The sequence below is a fragment of the Haliaeetus leucocephalus genome, unplaced genomic scaffold (assembly GCF_000737465.1).
Source record: "Haliaeetus leucocephalus isolate CR32 unplaced genomic scaffold, Haliaeetus_leucocephalus-4.0 Scaffold636, whole genome shotgun sequence".
NCBI lineage: Eukaryota > Metazoa > Chordata > Aves > Accipitriformes > Accipitridae > Haliaeetus > Haliaeetus leucocephalus.
In genome coordinates this window covers 982,943-1,001,692 of record NW_010973072.1, presented here as the reverse complement: position 1 = coordinate 1,001,692, position 18,750 = coordinate 982,943, and the positions used below count along the sequence as shown (strand labels likewise).

Below are 18,750 nucleotides of genomic sequence, written 5' to 3'. Positions count from 1 at the left end.
CAAGCCAATACTCTCTGTGCCAGACCAGCTGCACTGGATACATTACAGATTTCCAGAGGCAAAAGGTGTGAAAACTGGCTGCAGTTACCAACTGACCGGTGAGGAAGAGTTGGTGGCAGAGAAACAGACAATAGAGAGAACCGTGACCCATCTGAGCTTGACCGGGTATTTTGCAATAATTTACAAAACCTGGACTTACCTCAAAGGCTTAGGGTTGAAAAATCATTAGTCCATCACATAGGACTTGAAATGCTCCAGACAGATACAGAGAAGACAGATGAGCATAGAAAGTACTCTCCCCCTCATACCTTTTCTGATCAATAAGAAGGATGCTATTCTGTGCCAGGAAACATGACGGATTTCATTTATCTTCACATTCAATGCAATTTTCTCAGAAGAACAAACAATGCGACAGGTCTCATCTCATCTAGAGATTGCCTACATGACAAATCTGTGATTGTGCCTTAAGTCTTAAAAACCTTGCTGTTATAGCCTCTCCTCTTCCAAACACATACATTTATATCTGTTCTTAGCTCTACCAGTAACCCCCCTTCCAGCTTCTCCTCTTTTTCATTTTGGAGTTGCACATGATGGTTATCTGAGAACACAAGGGGAGACAGTTCTCAGAACGACAGAGGGTTCTTTTGTCAGTGCAGTTTGGGAAGAGCCTTTCAACAAAGTACAATATACTCACACTATTTTACATTTAGAAGTAAAGTGTTTTGTATTTAGTACAAAATACATTTTGTTGCTCCATCAATACACAGAAATCTGGGAAATGCATTGCTATCTTGTGTCTTTTCAGTTTAGCCAACACCAGTTAAGAAGTATGCTTTTCATAGGCAACATACAAGATATTGCACTCCTGACTCAGTACAGAACAGGAAACAGAACATTTTAATTCTGTATCAGGAGCTGCAGTAGTATATCTCTGTTTCATGTCTAAAAGTATATACTGACTTCAGAGTGTTCAGTTCTCTCTGGAAACAATGAGCAAGTTCTAAACGAGAAAGGAAGAATCTTCTATGGAAGAGATTTACAGGTTGTCACAACCTACAAATTTTCAGTGAAAAATACTTTTGCATAGCTACAAATCCTGCAGCATAATTATTTGGTTAGAGGTTTTGTTTAAATGACTACATATACAGGGTACTTTGTGTTTAAAAATGCGGTTTACTCCTTCTGCTAGTTAAAATCCATTTACTATTTGTCAAAAGTGATGATATGTTGGTGGCCACAGATCTGGTTGGTGCAGCACAGAGGTATGGCCTCCTCATTCATATAATCAATTCAGGCAAAATAGGAGAAAATAGCATTGCTCTGTAGCAGAAGGACTCTGAAGAATGTGTAGAGCGCCTGTTAGTGGCATTTCAGGCAAAACACCTATTTTTCTTTTTTCATGGTAGTGAAATAATGAAAGAAATAATTATTTCACTGCAAAAGATGAAAGAAGTGACAGCTGAAACCTACTTATTAAACCTTGATAAACCCACTTGCTGATCTCCATTTTCTAAAAGCATTCAACACACTTCTGCATGCTCCAGATGTCAGAAACAGTGTCAGCCCCTAGAGACAGCCATGGCATCAACACAGTGGCAGCCCAGAAATCGAGAGGTAAAGAGTATTTCCTTTAAGTAGATTTCCCAAAGAACTATTTACAGGCATCAGAAACAAAGCAGACACTTCCTTCTAGTGAGGAGCTTTGTGACCATCCAGCTAGGATTTAGGAATTAAAGTTTGAGAAATACTCTGAAAGAGCTCTTGTTATAACCATCCTGCTTCACCCAAGTTCTTGGTACATGGCAGGAACACTTGTCAGCTAGCAGTAAGGTTCCCACTCACTCCTTTATGTTCCTTTCTCCCTGGATTTTCAATTAAGAGAGGAGGAAAAAACAGTCAGACAGATAATGACAATTAAAAAACCCAGAAAACTGAATTCATGCTTTACATTTCATTACTGAAGAAAATTTCCTGTGGCAAATAAAACTTCCTCTCATAAGACAGGAGGTGGTTCAGCAGCAGCAGATACGGAGAAATCTTCCATTTGGATGATACGTATCTTGGAGATCTAGACTGCAGTTATTTAGGGCTGGATGTATTCAGGACTTTCCAATGTTATCTCTTCCTCCTCTGCAGTCCTTTTTCACATATGCAGGTTTTGGGACGCAAAGCTGTTAAGGAAAATTGAGTGCTGTTTTAAGACTGTACCTGTATTTACAGTGAAGCCATAGACTAAAATACAGAAGGAACATGCCCATCTCTCTTTCCATCCCAGAATGAAAACTAAGCTACTCTTCTCGGTAATGTTTCTTACATTGACAGTGAGTGCTGCAATTTTTTCACAGTCCTATGGAATCAGATTCCTGTGGAATCTAGTCTGAATTCAATGTTGACTCTGTTCTGAGTAGGAGGTTGGACCCTCCCTCAGGAGGGGAACCGTGAGGTCTCCTCCAACCCAAATCATTCTATGAATCTGTTATCAACCACTGCAGCTGATACCAGTAAGTACTCCAGAGGAGACATGGGGCGGATGGTGATAGGCAATCCTCAGCTGATGACTTCAGAGGCGTTATGCGTCCTTAATGCTTGGACAATAGATGTGATGGCCATGACGATGACAGCTATTCTTTAGTGGACATAGGGTATGTCTGTACTGGAACCCAGGATGCCATTACAACAGGCACAGAGATGTTCAAAACACTTTTGACTCAGCTAGCACTAATATAGTAATAACTTTGAAGCTGTATTTGTACAGGCAATGGCATTTCAAATCCTTCTCCAACACAACTGTTATTAAAAGCCATCAAATAATTTCTGTTAACACTTTCTAGAGGAACTAATTGGAGAAAGTGTCACGCTCAGGAGAGAAAACCAATCATGAATATACCAGCTTGGCTGAGAATTTGTAATGTATTTAGGGAGCTATTCTGAGTAATTTACAATGAATGACTGGGAATTTTCAGACTATAAATACAATCTACTCTTTCTCCTTGGGAAAAAAAAAAGAGGTTGTCTTTTTAATTATCACTTTGTAAGAGAAAAGGCCAACCAGAAAGACAGTGGGAAGAATAAAGTCAACATGTGTTCCCCCTTGTTACACTTACCGTGATTTTGGATTTGCTTGAGGAGTAACAAGCAGCTAATCGTGACACACGTGCATCATCTCAGAAGCTGCTTAGAAGGCCAGTGGGGATGCAATGAGCCTATTATTCCAAAAGCTATCTATGAACCTGCACAATTAACACCAGTTTTCAGTTTATCTTTGGTCAGTTTCTTTCCTGAGGACTTCTCTGTGTGTTGGTGTAAGCTATATCATCCACTTTCAGATTTAGATATAGAATAAAAATCCACCAGAGTATTGACATTCCTGGTTTGCCTTCCTATGTTAGAAAAAGTAGAGCTAGATATATGAAAGAGGTGTAAGTCTCCCCACTTTTCCCAGTTTAGGTCTGTAACAATGTTCATTATCCATCCCGTCTCTGTAGAAAGTGAGCAGAAGAAAACTGTAGAACACAGAACTAACCTGGATCAGCCACAACCTGTTTCTTCTTGCTGTTTGTGACAATCTCATTTTCATTCATCATTCGTACATCCTGATCTCCCACATGATTGCTGAAAAGATTTAAATCAGTACAATAGCCAAAATAATCAACGTTGTGAAAAGTTATGTGTCATGAAAAAGGTTACCAAATAAGTTATTTAGGTCCTGGAGGCTAAACAAAGCTATGAAACACAGCCACATTATATGAGACTATCTAGAAAGGAAAGGCATTCTGTCTGCATCCATCTGAAGGACTTCTTGCCAGTTTTAATTAGTGGCATTCATTCAGGCACACATTCAAATATAAGTATCATACTCACTTACAATTTTCTTGCTTGCCTACACAGCTTGAACCACATTAACCAAAGTGAGATTTTAAATCAGTGCTGTACAAAGAGGGTATAAAAATCCCTATATGGAACTTAACAGTGTCTTGTAGTGTTGATATAGCATTATTTGAAAATTTTCTGAACTAAACAAAACTAATTTACTGTGACAAATTTTGTTTGCAGGCTGCTGCAAAATTTTAACAATTCCTTTTTGGGAAAGTAGTAATAACTTCAAGGTTAAATTAAACAAATTACAGAAAAAATGTGAGCTGAACTGAAAGTTAAAGAAAACATCACTAATAACATCTCCCTTTCACACAGACAAAAACAAAACATCCGTGCCTTTGGAAAAAAAAGTATATTTTTCTTTTCTCTACAAATACTGCACAAAATACGTTTCTATTTTTGGAGAAAAATGTAATGTCTCTCAAACTGTCAGAGTGAAACAGGAGAACCAATACTGAAGTAAATCAGAACTTGCACTATTGATAATATCAGACTCAAGTTTGGAGTTCATAAAATACTGAACAGTGACATGTGAAAGAGAATAGGCCAAAATCCGAAGTAACAATATATACAAGCTGAAGAGTATTTTTAAATTGGAGGGATATTATCCAGCATGTAGTAAAGGATTTGTCTTCTATTGCTAAAGTACCCTATATTTTAGTAGGGTAGTAGGTGAAAAAAAGGAAAAGAAGATTGCAAAACAGGCTAAGAAGAAAGACCAGGAAAGCTCCTGCACAGAGGAGCTTTTAGAATAGAAGAGACTCAGCATGTTCTTGACTGCAAAATAGATCATGCAGTTTACATGACGCCCCTCTTAAAACTAAATCAAAGGATATATGTCTTATAAATATGTGCAAAGGAGGTTATGTGGAAAAGATGTAGGATTACAGCTGATGCTTCTCTGCTTCCAATAAAATAACTTTACTCATAGAAAGATGCTAAGCTAAAGAAAGTAAAGGTTCATTTCTCCTCCTCCTTTTTATATCCCACTGAAAAATTTCTCAAAACTCGTATTTTCTCAAGACATTTTCCTTTCAGTAACCTTTTCATTTGAAAAATTGCTTACCTCCAACTTTACCATGACAACACAGCCACTTGTACAAAACCATGAGTCTAACACAATACATCCAAAGAATAATAATTTATTTCAACATCTGATAGTACCAGTGGCCAAGAGCCAATGGTTTAGAGAAACACAGGAACACAAATCCTGTAGGCAAATGTGAACTTCTGTTCTTAATCAGGACAGCTTACGATCCTTCCACTTATTTCTAAATACTTGAATATTCTTCTGAATTAATTATGTGCCATTTTTGAATGCAAAACTGTCGCCTTTTTTTTCGAAGTGATGTATGTGCAAGACATTCTATTTGTTAGCTGTGCAATGTATAAGAAAGTGTTTATTTCTATAAGCTTTCGATTTTTCACTTTTCAATCTCATTTAAAATAAATTATTCTTTCAATCTTTATTTTCCTTGCTAGGGACTCTTTTTTAGACCCTATCAATCCTGACCTTCTAAATATAAGTGCATTTTTCACTGCATTTCATCACATTTTCTGTGAGATTGCCAACTTAGTGGTTTCAAAGTGTCATTCCTCTGAATGTAATTCATTTCTCATTTCTGAAGTTCATTATTTTAGAACATTTATAAAATAGTAGAATTCGGGTTCCTTAATTAGTATCTGTGCCAAACCAGAGCACTTCCTTTTCTTTACTTTTGATGTTTGGTTCTTTTTCATTAACTTTCTGGTTTTTTTTTTCCTCCATGTAATATCATTGGGATTTATTATTTCTTCTCTAAGGAAGCCTAACTTCTTTCTTTTATTACTGTAGGCTTCCATGAAAACATATGTAAATATGAATCATGAATCCCAGTAAGTGCTAAAAAAATGCTTACAAATAAAGCTGGTAATTTGATCCTGTTACCTAAAAAAATATTGGTTATTTCTCATTAAGTGAGGCTGAGTATGCTTTGGAAGGGAATTTTCTATAGCAATATACATATTACTGACATAAGTCACATAAAAACATTTTGTGAAAACAAGATTCTTTCTTCCAATCAAGATCCACTCACATACCTAATAACAGTTCTCTTTTCCTGATGGCAAATCTTCTCATCATCTGTAAAGAGAATGGTATGATATGGGACCACTGGATCACAGGTTGGTAGGATGCCTGATACTACATGGTTCACCATATCCAGAATCCCATTGTAGACAAGCAAGTCATCCACCAGAAGCTAAAGATATTTAAGAAACAAACACACAAAACATCCAGAAATCAGGCATCACTTTCAGCAGCTGTCTCTATCAATTACCTAGAAATCGTTTTGCCCTATTTGTTTCACAAACGGTCATTAGTTTAGCTTTTGTTTATTAAAACTTCCATTTCTCTCTATTCGCTGCTGGGGTTTGATTTTTTTTTCCCCAAATTTTTGTCTTCTCACTGATGTTTCTAATGCAACTTTCAAGTAGGTAATTAAAATCGTATTTCATGTTTTACATAATTGCCATTCTATTAACTGGAGTGAATCACTCTTAAATCTAGCAATTAATGAATCTCACCTCACTTCAGCTGTCTAAAACTTGGGTTTGTAGTTTAAACTAGTCTTCCAGGCCTGCTTTATAGTCAGTGGAAAAAGAAAAGCATTATCCTGTCTTAAGACAATTATCTAAGAAAAAAAATCAGATAAAGTGTTCTTTCCCTGGACAAGAAAGGGAGGACAGATGACTGGCATAGATTAGTCATTTTAATACTAAATGCAGAGTTAAATGAGATGAATCCCCTCCTTTGAGATTATATGGAATCACACTTCAGTAAACTGTGAAAATAAGTACAGAAATCAAGCAAGCTGACTCACCAGAACATACAAAATGCATACAAAAACTACTTACACCAAATTCTTTCACACCTCTCTGAGGAGTTTTGGCATAATTCCATAACTTGATCATTGACACAGTAGTAGGTACATCAAAAATTACATATACCCTATTCACCTGTAAAAGAGAATAAATTTATATTTAACAGCACAAATTCCCCAAAGAAATTAAATTCTCATGTATGTTGCATCAAAAGAGGTCCATATTTAAAGTAATATAGCTAAAGAGCAGATAACTGATGCTAAGGATTTAAGTTCAGCTATCATCTCTGTCGATAATTCACGGATGTTGTCTCTACCCCAGAGCTGCCCTCTCAAATGTACCTATAACTCATCAGAAGATGACATCTACACCTGAGCTTGTCATCCTGGACTGCTAGTCAACTGGAGGAGGGGTAGAGAGACACATTTATGAGTATTTCATCAACCAAATACAGACATGTGCTTCAGGATAAGACAAGCTGGGGTTCGGTTTGGTTCTGTTCGGTTCAGTTCTGTTCTATTCTATTCCTAATTCTCTTCCATTTCTTTCTACCAAACATGAATGGCATCCACCTTTCTATTTGCAAGACTAAAATTTCTCCTATATCCTCTGACTTTGAAAGCTCTTGCAGAAATCTTGCAATTTTTGTGTGAGGTACACTAATAGGAATGTAGAGACAATTCTCCAGATGCTGGCTAACCAATTGTTGCTTGAGGTATTGTTTATTTTATTTTCAGTGACATCAATGTCAAGAAGTTAAGACCAAAGATTAGGCTGTAGGAAACCAAACTTGCCTATTACAGTTAATTCTATGCTATTCCTTTTATGAGCTACTATATTAACTTTGGGCCATCGTATCATAAGCTTCATCTCCAGCATCCTCTGAAGTTTTAATCCTTTGATGCACTGGAGAAGATACTGTTAATTGTATTAAATCATTATGCATTTTTTTTACTGAAGAAAGAAATGTAGATGTGATCAATAGAAATGTTTGTATCTGTGATTTTCCAGAAGACAATTTGGGCACAGTCTCCAATAGCAATTGTTAGTCTCACAGCAAATGATAGATTTGATGGAAAATACGCTCAAACAAATAAATAAAATGTCAATCAGTAACAGGGGAACAAAGAATTCAAATTGTACTTACATTAGTAATAAATTTGCAAAAGACAAAAACACTTTTAGAATTAGAAAGGAAAAGAAGTTTAGAAAGGAAAAGAAAGGCTATAATGTAAAATTTCCTTAAAGCTTTCAAACCTTCCAATATAGCAAAGAGTTAATTCAGCTTTCTAGGCAACCAGCATGTTTCAAAACAGCCTAGCAATGAGGATGTAAGTATACACAAGCTTTGGTTCAGCACCCCAGCTACAGAAGATGATCACGGATAGGCTGATTGCTTAATCCACTTGCACTTCCTGGCTGTACAACCATACCATGGAAGACGGAAGAGAGAAAAGTACTATGTGGATCCTGAAAAGGTATCATTTGCTACAGTTTAAGGACAGAAAGCACCACTAAATTGCTTACTCTTCCCTCCTGCGTATCACACTTTATCAATTTACCCTTTTAATACTGTTCTTATGTTCTTCTACAGAACTTTGGTGTTAGACATAACAACACAAAGCAGTGTATGCATCTGTGCTAGAACTCCAGGTACTGTCACTTTCCTTTTTGCCAAAATGAGTCTCTGCAAGCATGTCTTTTATAAGGACATGAGCAAACTCAGATGGTTGTCAGATCAACCATTCATGGTGTTATAAAGGATATCTGAGCATGCCATCAAATTAATTACCAGGACTCAAGATGTGGGATCTACACAGTAGGAGCCTCAAGCATTACACAGACCTTCCATTTTTCTAAGAAATGCAAGTGGTCAGTATTCTCAAGTATACTTAAAAGCTTTACCTTAATTATACCCACTGCATTACAACATATAATGATATATGAAGTATTTCCAAAAGTGACTTAATTCTTTGCTTTTAATATTCTAATAACTGTAACATATGGAGCAAGGATTTTCCAACACAGTAAGCTACAACATACCACACGTCAGGTTTACATTTTGTTACTTTTGAAATCCATCCTCTTGTAAGAAATAAATACATCTTAACGATGTCCATAACAGGCCCATAAAAAAGGTCCTCTCCCAAAACAAAGTCAGAACTCATCTAAGTTTATCTGCTTTTCCTGTTTAGGTATCTGATGCTCCATATTTTAAACATGGGGCTTCTAAAAGGGCTGAATCACTTGGTGCCTTAGGACATGAAATACTAAGCCTGTCATCTCTAATTTATGAATTTGAATTCAACACAGATAATGAGATTGAAAAAATTCTTACTGCTGGAACAATATTCATTGCTTTTTGTAAAAATGAATTTAAGATCCCACTCTGCTCCCATTTGAAAGGTGTTCATTGCACAAAACACGCATATTAAACTCTTTTGTCAGTATCTTTATGATAGCAACTGAAAAAACATCTATGGGCGCCTTGGAAATTCTTCTGCTGTTGCACCATGGAGACAGAAGGAGATTACAAACTTGGGAAGTCTATACTGCTGCTATCTGTGCAGTGAAGAGAAACTGGAATAAAAAGAACTTCTAAAAGGCAGTGATTTAGCATCATTTACTAATATCAAATTTAAATAAAATTATGTGTGCTCCCCCTTTCCTTTATGCTTCTAGCTACACCTATGCACGTCACTAAAATGGAATGAAAAGGGAAAATGTACCAAACCAGGAAGGACTGGTGCAAGCCACATATGTCTGCCATCAGTTGTGTCATTTACTCTGTCAATTAGTTTGTCTGGAGTTCGGATGTCTCCAGATACGTCTTCTAAAATGTTGACACTATCTGGAAAAGCAGCAATATCTGAAAAAAACTTTAAGCGTAAATAACCGAAAAGAACATTTCAGAAACACCATATTCAAAAGTTCATGACTGCTCTTTCAGATTCCATGAGCGAGTATTCACCACCACAGCAGTAATACTTAAAAATACTCTGACTACTTCACATAGGTGGCTGAGGAACTTGGGGGCACATTTCTAAAAGCAGGACAACCCTTACAGATTCTGGCATTCAAAATTATTTTTCGAATAGGAATAAATTTACTAGCTGCATTTAATTTATTTTCAAATATGTATTTATGACTTCATCGATAAAGTTCCCTTATCAGGAATAGGCACTTCCCAGCTTTTTTGTGACAAAGCCCCATTTTTTTAGCATGAACTTGTGAAAACTCATATGAAATATATCTCAAGAAAAGTATCCCTGCAGGAGGTAGTCATCAGTCAGATTAAGTTTCACTTGAGTTCCTCAAGGTTTGTGATAAAAATCAGTAACTGTCTAATAAGGCCTTCTTTCAGTTCTTTGAGAGGGAAAGATTAAACCTTCTATTGAACAGGCTTTCTAGGTAACCAGATTTTCTCCGTAAGAGAACATTTATGTTAAAAACATATGTATGTTAAAGACATGCAAAGAAATGTGGATGGATGGCACTGTCTTCATAATTATAAATCCCTAGCAATCCAGTTTGAGGGGCATTAATTTCCACTTGTCCTGCTTTCTAAAAGGCCTGAGTCTGTAAGTATTTATAAAGAATTTAAAGGAATAACACAGCAATGCCTCGACTGTTTAAGAAAAGCTTGCTCCAGACTCAGTACTGAATTATCACATTTAGTACTGTACTAAGACAAATATGCTCTTTTGGGGATCCTAATCTATCCAAGCAACACTACTGTACAGGCAGAAACAGGCGATCCTTCAAAATCAGCTAAGGTATCTTTACCTGGCATTGTATTGTACTGTAAAGACATACTGTTTAAAAGCTAAGGATCCCTTGTTCTTAAAAAAAAATTGTTACCACTTTTCAATTTCAAAATGCTTCTTCTCCATTACAGATGTTTCGAGTTCATCATGTATCATACAAGATACAAATAATAACAGCACTGAGGAAAAAGCCTTTATTACCTTTTTCATCATATCCTCTATTTATTAGGCAATGATGATCCTTAGAGACATACAATTCATGCAGTATCCATGCTTTTTATCCTTTCTAGATGGCTAAGAAACTGTTTCTTCCATGTGACTGAGCTACATGAATTATATGTTGGGGTATGAAGCTTTCAGCTCTTAAGAGACTTTAGCTGATGCAGAGCACTGAAGTGTAACCTTGATGACTATGAATCTTTCAAACATGTCCTTCATTCCTTCTCTTGGTTACCCAGGGAACACTGAATCACATTCAAAGTCTCAACCCTTATCTTCACAACTGGATTGGGTGTCTAGAATAGCCTAAAGCTCCAGAACAAGAGTTAGGAAAAATTTCTTTCTTGTAGCACAATGAAAGATTCCATAACAAAGAACTGAGCTCAACCTTTTCTTATGAATTTATAGCTCATCAAACTTTCTGGTCCTTCCATACTATAGAAGAAATAAATGTTGACAGCAAAAAATACCATGTCCTTTTTAAGCCTTCCCTTCTCTAACCTCGTCCTGCTTTGTTAGTGCATCCCATTCAGAGAACAAATGTTCTGAAAGTATACAGAATACATTAAAACATATGGAAACAAGTATCATCACACGAATATAGAGAAATACAAGCAGAGTAATCACATGGGATAAACTGGCAATTTGGAAGAAGTAGCAAGTGATGCTACATGATAATGTGCCAGGGAGCAAACTGTGTATCTGAAAGGGATAGAGGCGCTCGGTCTGTTGAAGGATACTGTTTTCAGATAGTAAGATTTGGTCTCCATGTTCATCGAACAACTCAAGTCCATTCAAACCAATGTAGTATGGATCACCCCAACTTGTCAGAAGCTGAAACTGAAAAACAACTAAAAAGCAAAAAGCTATTAAGGAAAATTTTGATAGTGATACTTTGTCCTAGCAGACTATTTAATTTGCAGTTTCAAAAATTATTGTGCAGCTCACATCTTGATGTCAGACACTCTTATTTGCAGTTTAAGACAGTGAAAAACAGCCTGTTTTTCACTTCTGACTTCACTATATCTTAAACATCTCTGAATAAACTATTTTAAGACAAGAAGTCTGCCTTTTCTATCACTGATAATATACAAATGTACATCTGCAGGTGGCACAACTAGGCATAAGTCTATCTATATATGTTTACATATATACATGTTCACATATATACATGTTCATATATGTTCTTCCATCAGATGAAGAACTACCGAAGTTTTTTATTGTGGGTCTTACCTTCTTGTACACTGCAACTTATTAACACCATAGCTCCTATTTGGAGCCTTTACTGCCTTCCTATGTTTCCTGAATATGCCTTTGCCTGGTTTTGAATTATATGGGTGATAATCAGCCAGCAAATATGTCCCTAAACTGAATGGCAGAAAACGTAATGATGGAGTCTGTGCTGTCCATTTCTCTAACGCAGCATTCATTTGTATCTCTTTGCTCTACCCCAACACTAATTTTCATGAAACTGGTAGGAAATAAGTATTGCTGAGACCTCATTGTCTCCAAACTTGGTTAGAATAGCCTAATGGATTTAAAAGGCCCATCAAATAGATGGATGGCATGACAGTAAGTATTATCACAAAAGGCTGTACTTATCTAGGAAAACTAAAGCTTAAAAAGCCACAAACATTAAGAAAAATCACAAAAATATTACACAGTTCTGATCAACCTTAATAAAGATATAAAATGAGACAAACATTCAAAGATATGCAAAAATACGAAGGCTGCTTCTATCTTTGATAGACTGGCTGGATACTGTGCTAATGGACCTCTAGCTCTAGCCTGGATCGATTATAAAAGGCAGGAGAAAAAGCTACCAGAGTATCTGAAAACAAGTCACACATTCATATATTATGTTCCTTTTTTTCATTCTTAATTCATACTTAATGGAAGCCTTTCTCATATTCTTGGTATCTTGTTAATTTCTTAAAGCACCAGAAATTGTTGGATTCAAAAAGGTCAGGACTCATAATCATAGTATATAACTCTAAAATATTCTATATGACAAGTAAGAAAATGACAGAGAAGGATACAACCAGATGGCATTAACGGTGCTTCATAGTCCATACTAGCCTGTTCCATTCTCTTTGAGCCAGTCCTACCAAAAGAAACAAGACAAAATATTTTCTTTATGTACTCTTGGCTCATTCAGAAAAGACGAGAATAAAATGAAAGAACTAAGCCTCCACAAACACCACCCCCAACCCCCCTGCCTGTGATTATGGACTAGATTGTCCTCTGATCTCAGTAAAATCTGGTTAACTGTATATAGTTAAAACCCAATGAAACGTTTTGCTCTAAGTGCTTCATATTTTCATCCAGGTGCCTCATACAATTGGCTTCAACAGAGAATATGAAAGAATACTGAACAGTTACGAGAAATTGTGTGGTTCAGATAGCAAAAACATCCTACTTTACCTCCTTTGTACTTTATTAATCAGCTGGGGCTGCAGATAGTCAAGAAAGAGAATTTCTTGGGCAAAGTCAAAATGGCAGTTGCCTGGTCCCTTGCGGATAAGAAAACCCTCTGGTGGGGAGATGCTGTGACCATCCAGCAACACATGGACTACCTTAGCCTGGTTTAAAATAACGTAAGATTACATGACATGATATTAGATTACATTACATAAAATAAAATAGATCCAAAACAATTGCATTCACTTCAGAGGCTGAAATAATTTCAATAATTTTGAATTCCTCTATAGTATGACATCCTTTGGCAAAAGAAAGCCTAAACCAGCAGATACCAGTTGCAACCCATAGTGTGCAATTCAGAGCATCGCAGCTGACACTGATGGGGATGGGAGAAGCAAGGATTTGGGGGAAAAAACCAACCAAATAAAAATGTACTGAAGAGATCCTTCAATTACTGCATCTCGCTAGATCTCAGCAAACCTAAGTTTCCTTTCTTCACTGAAAGGGTTATCAAGCATTGGAACCGGCTGCCCAGGGAAGTGGTTGAGTCACCATCCCTGGAGGGATTTAAAAGACAGTAGATGTGGCACTTAGGGACACAGTTGAGTGGTGGACTTGGCAGTGTTAGGTTTGCAGTTGGACTCAATGATCTTAAAGGTCTTTTCCAACCTAAATGATTCTATGATTCCTGAGCCTGCAGCAATACATACACATCAACAGGATGGAGAGACTCGGCTTTCAAGTCAGCATATGTCGCAAAGCTGATTTGAGGAGACAGTTAGTCATCATGCACCTGAATGTACTGCTAGACCAGGCCTGATTGCTCAGCATAAGCTAGCCTTTAAGAAATCACATAACCCAGTACTCTCTCTCAAGCAGACTCTTTTGTGTCTCTGTTGCACTTCTAGAAAGCCTGTATTTCACAAGTTCTATTTGTCTTTGTGGCAGGTGGCACTTGGACTTTTCCAGGATCATGCAAACTTGTCTACCCAGCAGTGCTGCATGTAACCTAAGGGCATATGAATAAAGAAGAGGTACCCGTACCAGGCAGAAACAATTGAGCCTTGTCCACATCATAGATGCATGCACGTCTTATACAATCTCTGAAGATTAAACTAAATAATTCAGGTATACTTATTCAGATGATGCAGGAGTCCTGGCCCCTTCACCCTCCCCATTAGCACCATCTGGTGTTGTATGCATGATCCCAGTCACATTCAATCATGCAGCAACAATTGTCACTGCATCTTGCCCTGAAATATGTTAAATATAACTTAACATTAATCATGAGCACCATTTATCGCACTGAGTCTTTCACTAACTACTGGTTAAGGAAGGAATAATACCTCTAAAATATAACAACATGGCCATATAACTGGCACTATGATTAAAGCTTGCTGATTAACATACTGAACCAAAATAGATTCATTTAGTTAAGAAAAGACTTAATGTAGTCTAAAGGTAATGTGAGTCAGTTTTCTAATCTTTGGATTTTATACTGACTGATGTATATATGACAATTTGAGGTTAACTTAGTTTTATATGCAACTATTTAATTCTCATTATTAGGATTTCTATTGAAAATAGATATGCAATATTTATAGTTAAAATTCCCATTTCAGGTGTCTATCTGAGAAGAACTTAAAAACATTCAGAGTTTTCTGCAAAGCCTGTATATTATCAGTGACCTGATATTCATAACAGTTTTCATATTTTTTCCATTTGTAATGATTTTTTATTCAATTACAATTTCAGTAAGTTATACATGCAATATCCCAAAAGCAAATAATTTTCAGGAAGTTGTTTGGGTTTTTTTACATAAACATTTCTTGATTTGAAAACCTCGGGTACTGTACTAGAGTAGAGGAGATGCTCAGTTCATTTCCAAACTGCATGAAGATTAATTAGGAGGGAATGTTTTTATGAGTACCAAGTTTTTATGAGTACCAAGTATGGAGAAATAACTATTTCTGGTTTCATCTTTAATATGCTTGGGAGCAAAGAAAGGAAATACCCTTTTCATATCAGAAACTCTTCTGCATGCTACTTTCCAGCTGAATCAGTCTGCCGGGCTAAGGAGAGGAAGTGAAAAACCCACTGAAATACACTTTAGTTTAGGAAACACATATTGAATGGGAAGTCTAGAGACTTAGAGATGAAATCTTACCTATTATACCACAGCTGCTTATATTTATGTGCCCTTTACAGCCCTCATTTCTAAGTAATTTTCATCATCTGAGAAGGCACTCAACCGTCACACATAGCATTTTACAAATCGCATAACAAAGCTTTCACAAGCTAATTTTTCATAGAAATAGCACACAAGCCTTCATTTTGACAGTTCACTGCCGTTACCCTCTCATACTAAAGCTGTGAATAGAATCCACCAGTCTACAGCTGCCTAGCAAATCATTATATCTCATACCCCGGGACTGTTTCTTAGAAGGAACAGCAATACTTCAATAGACAGATGTCATGATGCCCTAGGTTTATAGTCTAAAGCTTCTTCACTGTGGCCCAGCAGATACCTTTCATCTTCAGTTTTCCAAATAATTTATTTCATCCTTTTACAGGACTGCAGGTATGAACTCCTCATTTAAATTGTACCCACTAACTCTTATGGGACTTAGAGGTGTGCCACCTGCATGCATACTTTATCAGACTCACCTCTTTTTTCCTCCTAGCAAAGTAAACTGTGAAAATATACCTTCCTTTCTTTCTTGGTTTGGCTTCCAATGACCAAATTCCATGTTAGATTTTAGGATTTGGCTATTTCTTTCCCTCCTTTATAATTGAGACACACATACAGGGAGTTGAGAGCTCCTTGAGAGCTCTTAGAGCTGTACCACTCTCATAGGGAGGAGTTCTTTCTTTATGCCAAATCATATCAATTAAGTAACAGATTGTTGTGGTTTAACCCCGCAGGCAGCTAAACACCACACAGCCATTTGCTAACTCCTCCCCAGTGGGATGGGGGAGACAATTGGAAAAAAGGTAAAACCCGTGGGTTGAGATAAAAACAGTTTAATAGGACAGAAAAAGTAGGGAAAATAATAATAATGATAAAAGAATATACAAAACAAGTGATGCACAATGCAATTGCTCACCACCCGCTGACATATGCCCAGCCAGTCCCCGAGCAGTGGGCTGCCACCCGCCAGCTAAGTCCCCCCAGTTTTATTGTTCAGCATGACATCATACAGCCCTTTGGCCAGTTTGGGTCATCTGTCCTGGCTGTGTTTGCTCCCAGTTTCTTTCCCACCCCACCCCGTCCCACTTGCTGGCAAGGCAGTATGAGAAGCTGAAAAGTCCTTGACTTAGTGTAAGCACTGTTCAGCGACAACTAAAACATCAGTGTGTTATCAACATTATTCTCATCCTAAATCCAAAACACAGCGCTGTACCAGCTACTAGGAAGAAAGTACTATCCAGTACTATAGTACTACTACTACTGAAGTACTATTACTCTATCCCAGCCGAAACCAGGACACAGATTTTACTAAAAACCCCTAGTTGTTATACAGGGGGTATGTTGAGATGGTAAACTCAACACGCTCCTGAACCTTCCCATGTATCAAACAGGTTGGATTAATGCAATGTATTATGAAATCAGGTGCCATAGGTTAAAATTTCTAGATCAATTGTGGCTAAATGAAGGATCTTATGCTCTGGCCCTCTGGGAGTCTTTGGCCAGTCTTTGGCACTCAAGAACATCCCATGCTGATACTAAAAGATGCCAGGGCTCTGCTGTGGAGAGGGAACACCTCTCCACACATTTATGTGGTGTTCATATTAAAGCAATTCCTGGAAGGTAAATTTACACAGAGAAGCAGTTCTGCAACTTTTGCCACTATGTTTCCCAGTCCTATGAAGGATCCATGCCTCCAACTTAAATTCTAAAATTTTTTCCAGAACTTTGCTCATCCTTTTTGTCCTGTCTCTCTCTAGTTTAATACATACCAACATTTTTCTTCTTATCTATTGACTGAGTTTGGACATCAAGAATGCAACAGTTATATGTGAAGGGAAAGATCTGGAAACAAATGGATTCATAAACTTTCTATGCAGTGAACAGCAACTACTTCTTCATTATCATAACAAGTGCATGTATAGCTTCTGAGAAAAACCAGGGAAATGAGGGACAGCCAAACTCAGAGTCCCAGCAAGATGCAACATGATCTCCAACAGGTGTCAATTGTCAGTCAATTCCAATAATTCAATATGAAAAAAAAAGTAAAACAAGCGATTTGGAAAAAGAAGAACAGAGGTATGTTATACCATTTTAGCTAAACTACTTTAGCCAAACTGTTTGAAGATGTCAACTTTCCCTAATAAACACTGGAGTTCTAGAGACTCTTCCTGCTTCTTGGAAAAGGTAGTATTGATTGACCGGCCTTCTGTAACTTACCTAAGCAGAATTTCTGTTGGAGAAGTATCCCTGTTCTATCATTCCCCGTGTTCCAGGAAATAAAGAATCATATGGTAGGCATAAATACTATATACTGAGAGGATACCACTTCAGAATCATGTATCTTGAAAATAATATGTGCTATTGTATGTGTCTCTTAGAAAAATCAGCTGTGAAGATTTCTTTAAACTATCTCTGGCTTTTTTTCAATATTTGCTGTTTGTGGAGACAGAAATGCATTATACCTGCCACAAAATTCAGACTCAGACAATCTAGAAAGATTTATGGTGTTCCATTAAGGCAGCTGTATTCATTCATCACAGTACCAATTTTCCAATGCACTGCTGTATATTTTTGCTGGCACTGCTCCTTTTCTTTTACTTACCCCTCTATAGGTATCCTCTGGAGATTTATTATAGTTCCAAAAGCGAAGCCCTGTAATACTTTCAATTTTATCAAAATGGATTGTAAGCAGATGATCTTCTCCAAAAGAGAAGGGAATGAGCCACATATGGCCATCCTCTACTGTGATATTAGTCCCATCTATTAACCTACAAAGAGAAAAATCCATTAGCTGCAAAAAAAGAAAAGCTTGCTTTTCTCATGAAAATCAGGTACTTTACTAGGTGTTAATTTTTTTCTAGATGCCACTTCCAGCTCCTAGGGCTTATTGTGCTCATGTGTATACAATTAAAAAGCAAAGTAAACATAAAAAATAATATGCGATTGTTGAATTAAAGGCAGTGGGGGGAGAAAAAACAGTATCTCCTTTAGTTGGGCCCATTTGAGGAAAACCAGAAAAATCCTTAGGTTTTCCCTGTGTGAAAAAGGGCAGGCAGAGGAAAGCTCAACTACTTTTGTACCAAAATGGCCAAAGGCAAAACTCTAAGGCCCAGACACAATATAACTTATTAATATAGTTCCATGCCTAAACTAGTATATCTGGCACTTTGCGGTGTGTTATTATGCCAATGCAACCATACTGAATCCAACAAGGAGCTGGATGGCAGCTGGATAACCCAGAGAAGAAGCAGAGTTTGTTCACGTCCTTCTTCATGCACACAGTTAGGCACATTCCTACTTTTTTAAAAAGCTTTCTATTAGCACGACAATGTCTTTTCATAAAAGCACAGACTTCAGGCTGACTTGATAAAGTTATTTCCATTATTTCCTCATTTTGGAATCCTGACTTTAAAT

The 18,750-nt window shown here is 37.0% G+C and overlaps 1 protein-coding gene across 1 annotated transcript in view; it reads right to left on the bottom strand.

Annotated features, from left to right (window-relative positions):
- Positions 1–2,102: 2,102 nt before the first annotated feature.
- Positions 2,103–18,750, bottom strand: part of KIAA0556 (KIAA0556 ortholog) — a 63,094-nt gene continuing 46,446 nt past the window's right edge. The window contains exons 18-26 of the mRNA XM_010578429.1: positions 17,939–18,104; positions 13,149–13,306; positions 12,764–12,828; positions 11,465–11,575; positions 9,468–9,607; positions 6,772–6,873; positions 5,956–6,116; positions 3,524–3,612; positions 2,103–2,171 (exon numbers count right to left, since the gene is read on the bottom strand). Coding sequence (XP_010576731.1) covers positions 2,116–2,171; positions 3,524–3,612; positions 5,956–6,116; positions 6,772–6,873; positions 9,468–9,607; positions 11,465–11,575; positions 12,764–12,828; positions 13,149–13,306; positions 17,939–18,104 — 1,048 coding nt within the window. The 3' untranslated portion in view covers positions 2,103–2,115. The remainder of the gene's footprint in view (positions 2,172–3,523; positions 3,613–5,955; positions 6,117–6,771; positions 6,874–9,467; positions 9,608–11,464; positions 11,576–12,763; positions 12,829–13,148; positions 13,307–17,938; positions 18,105–18,750) is intronic.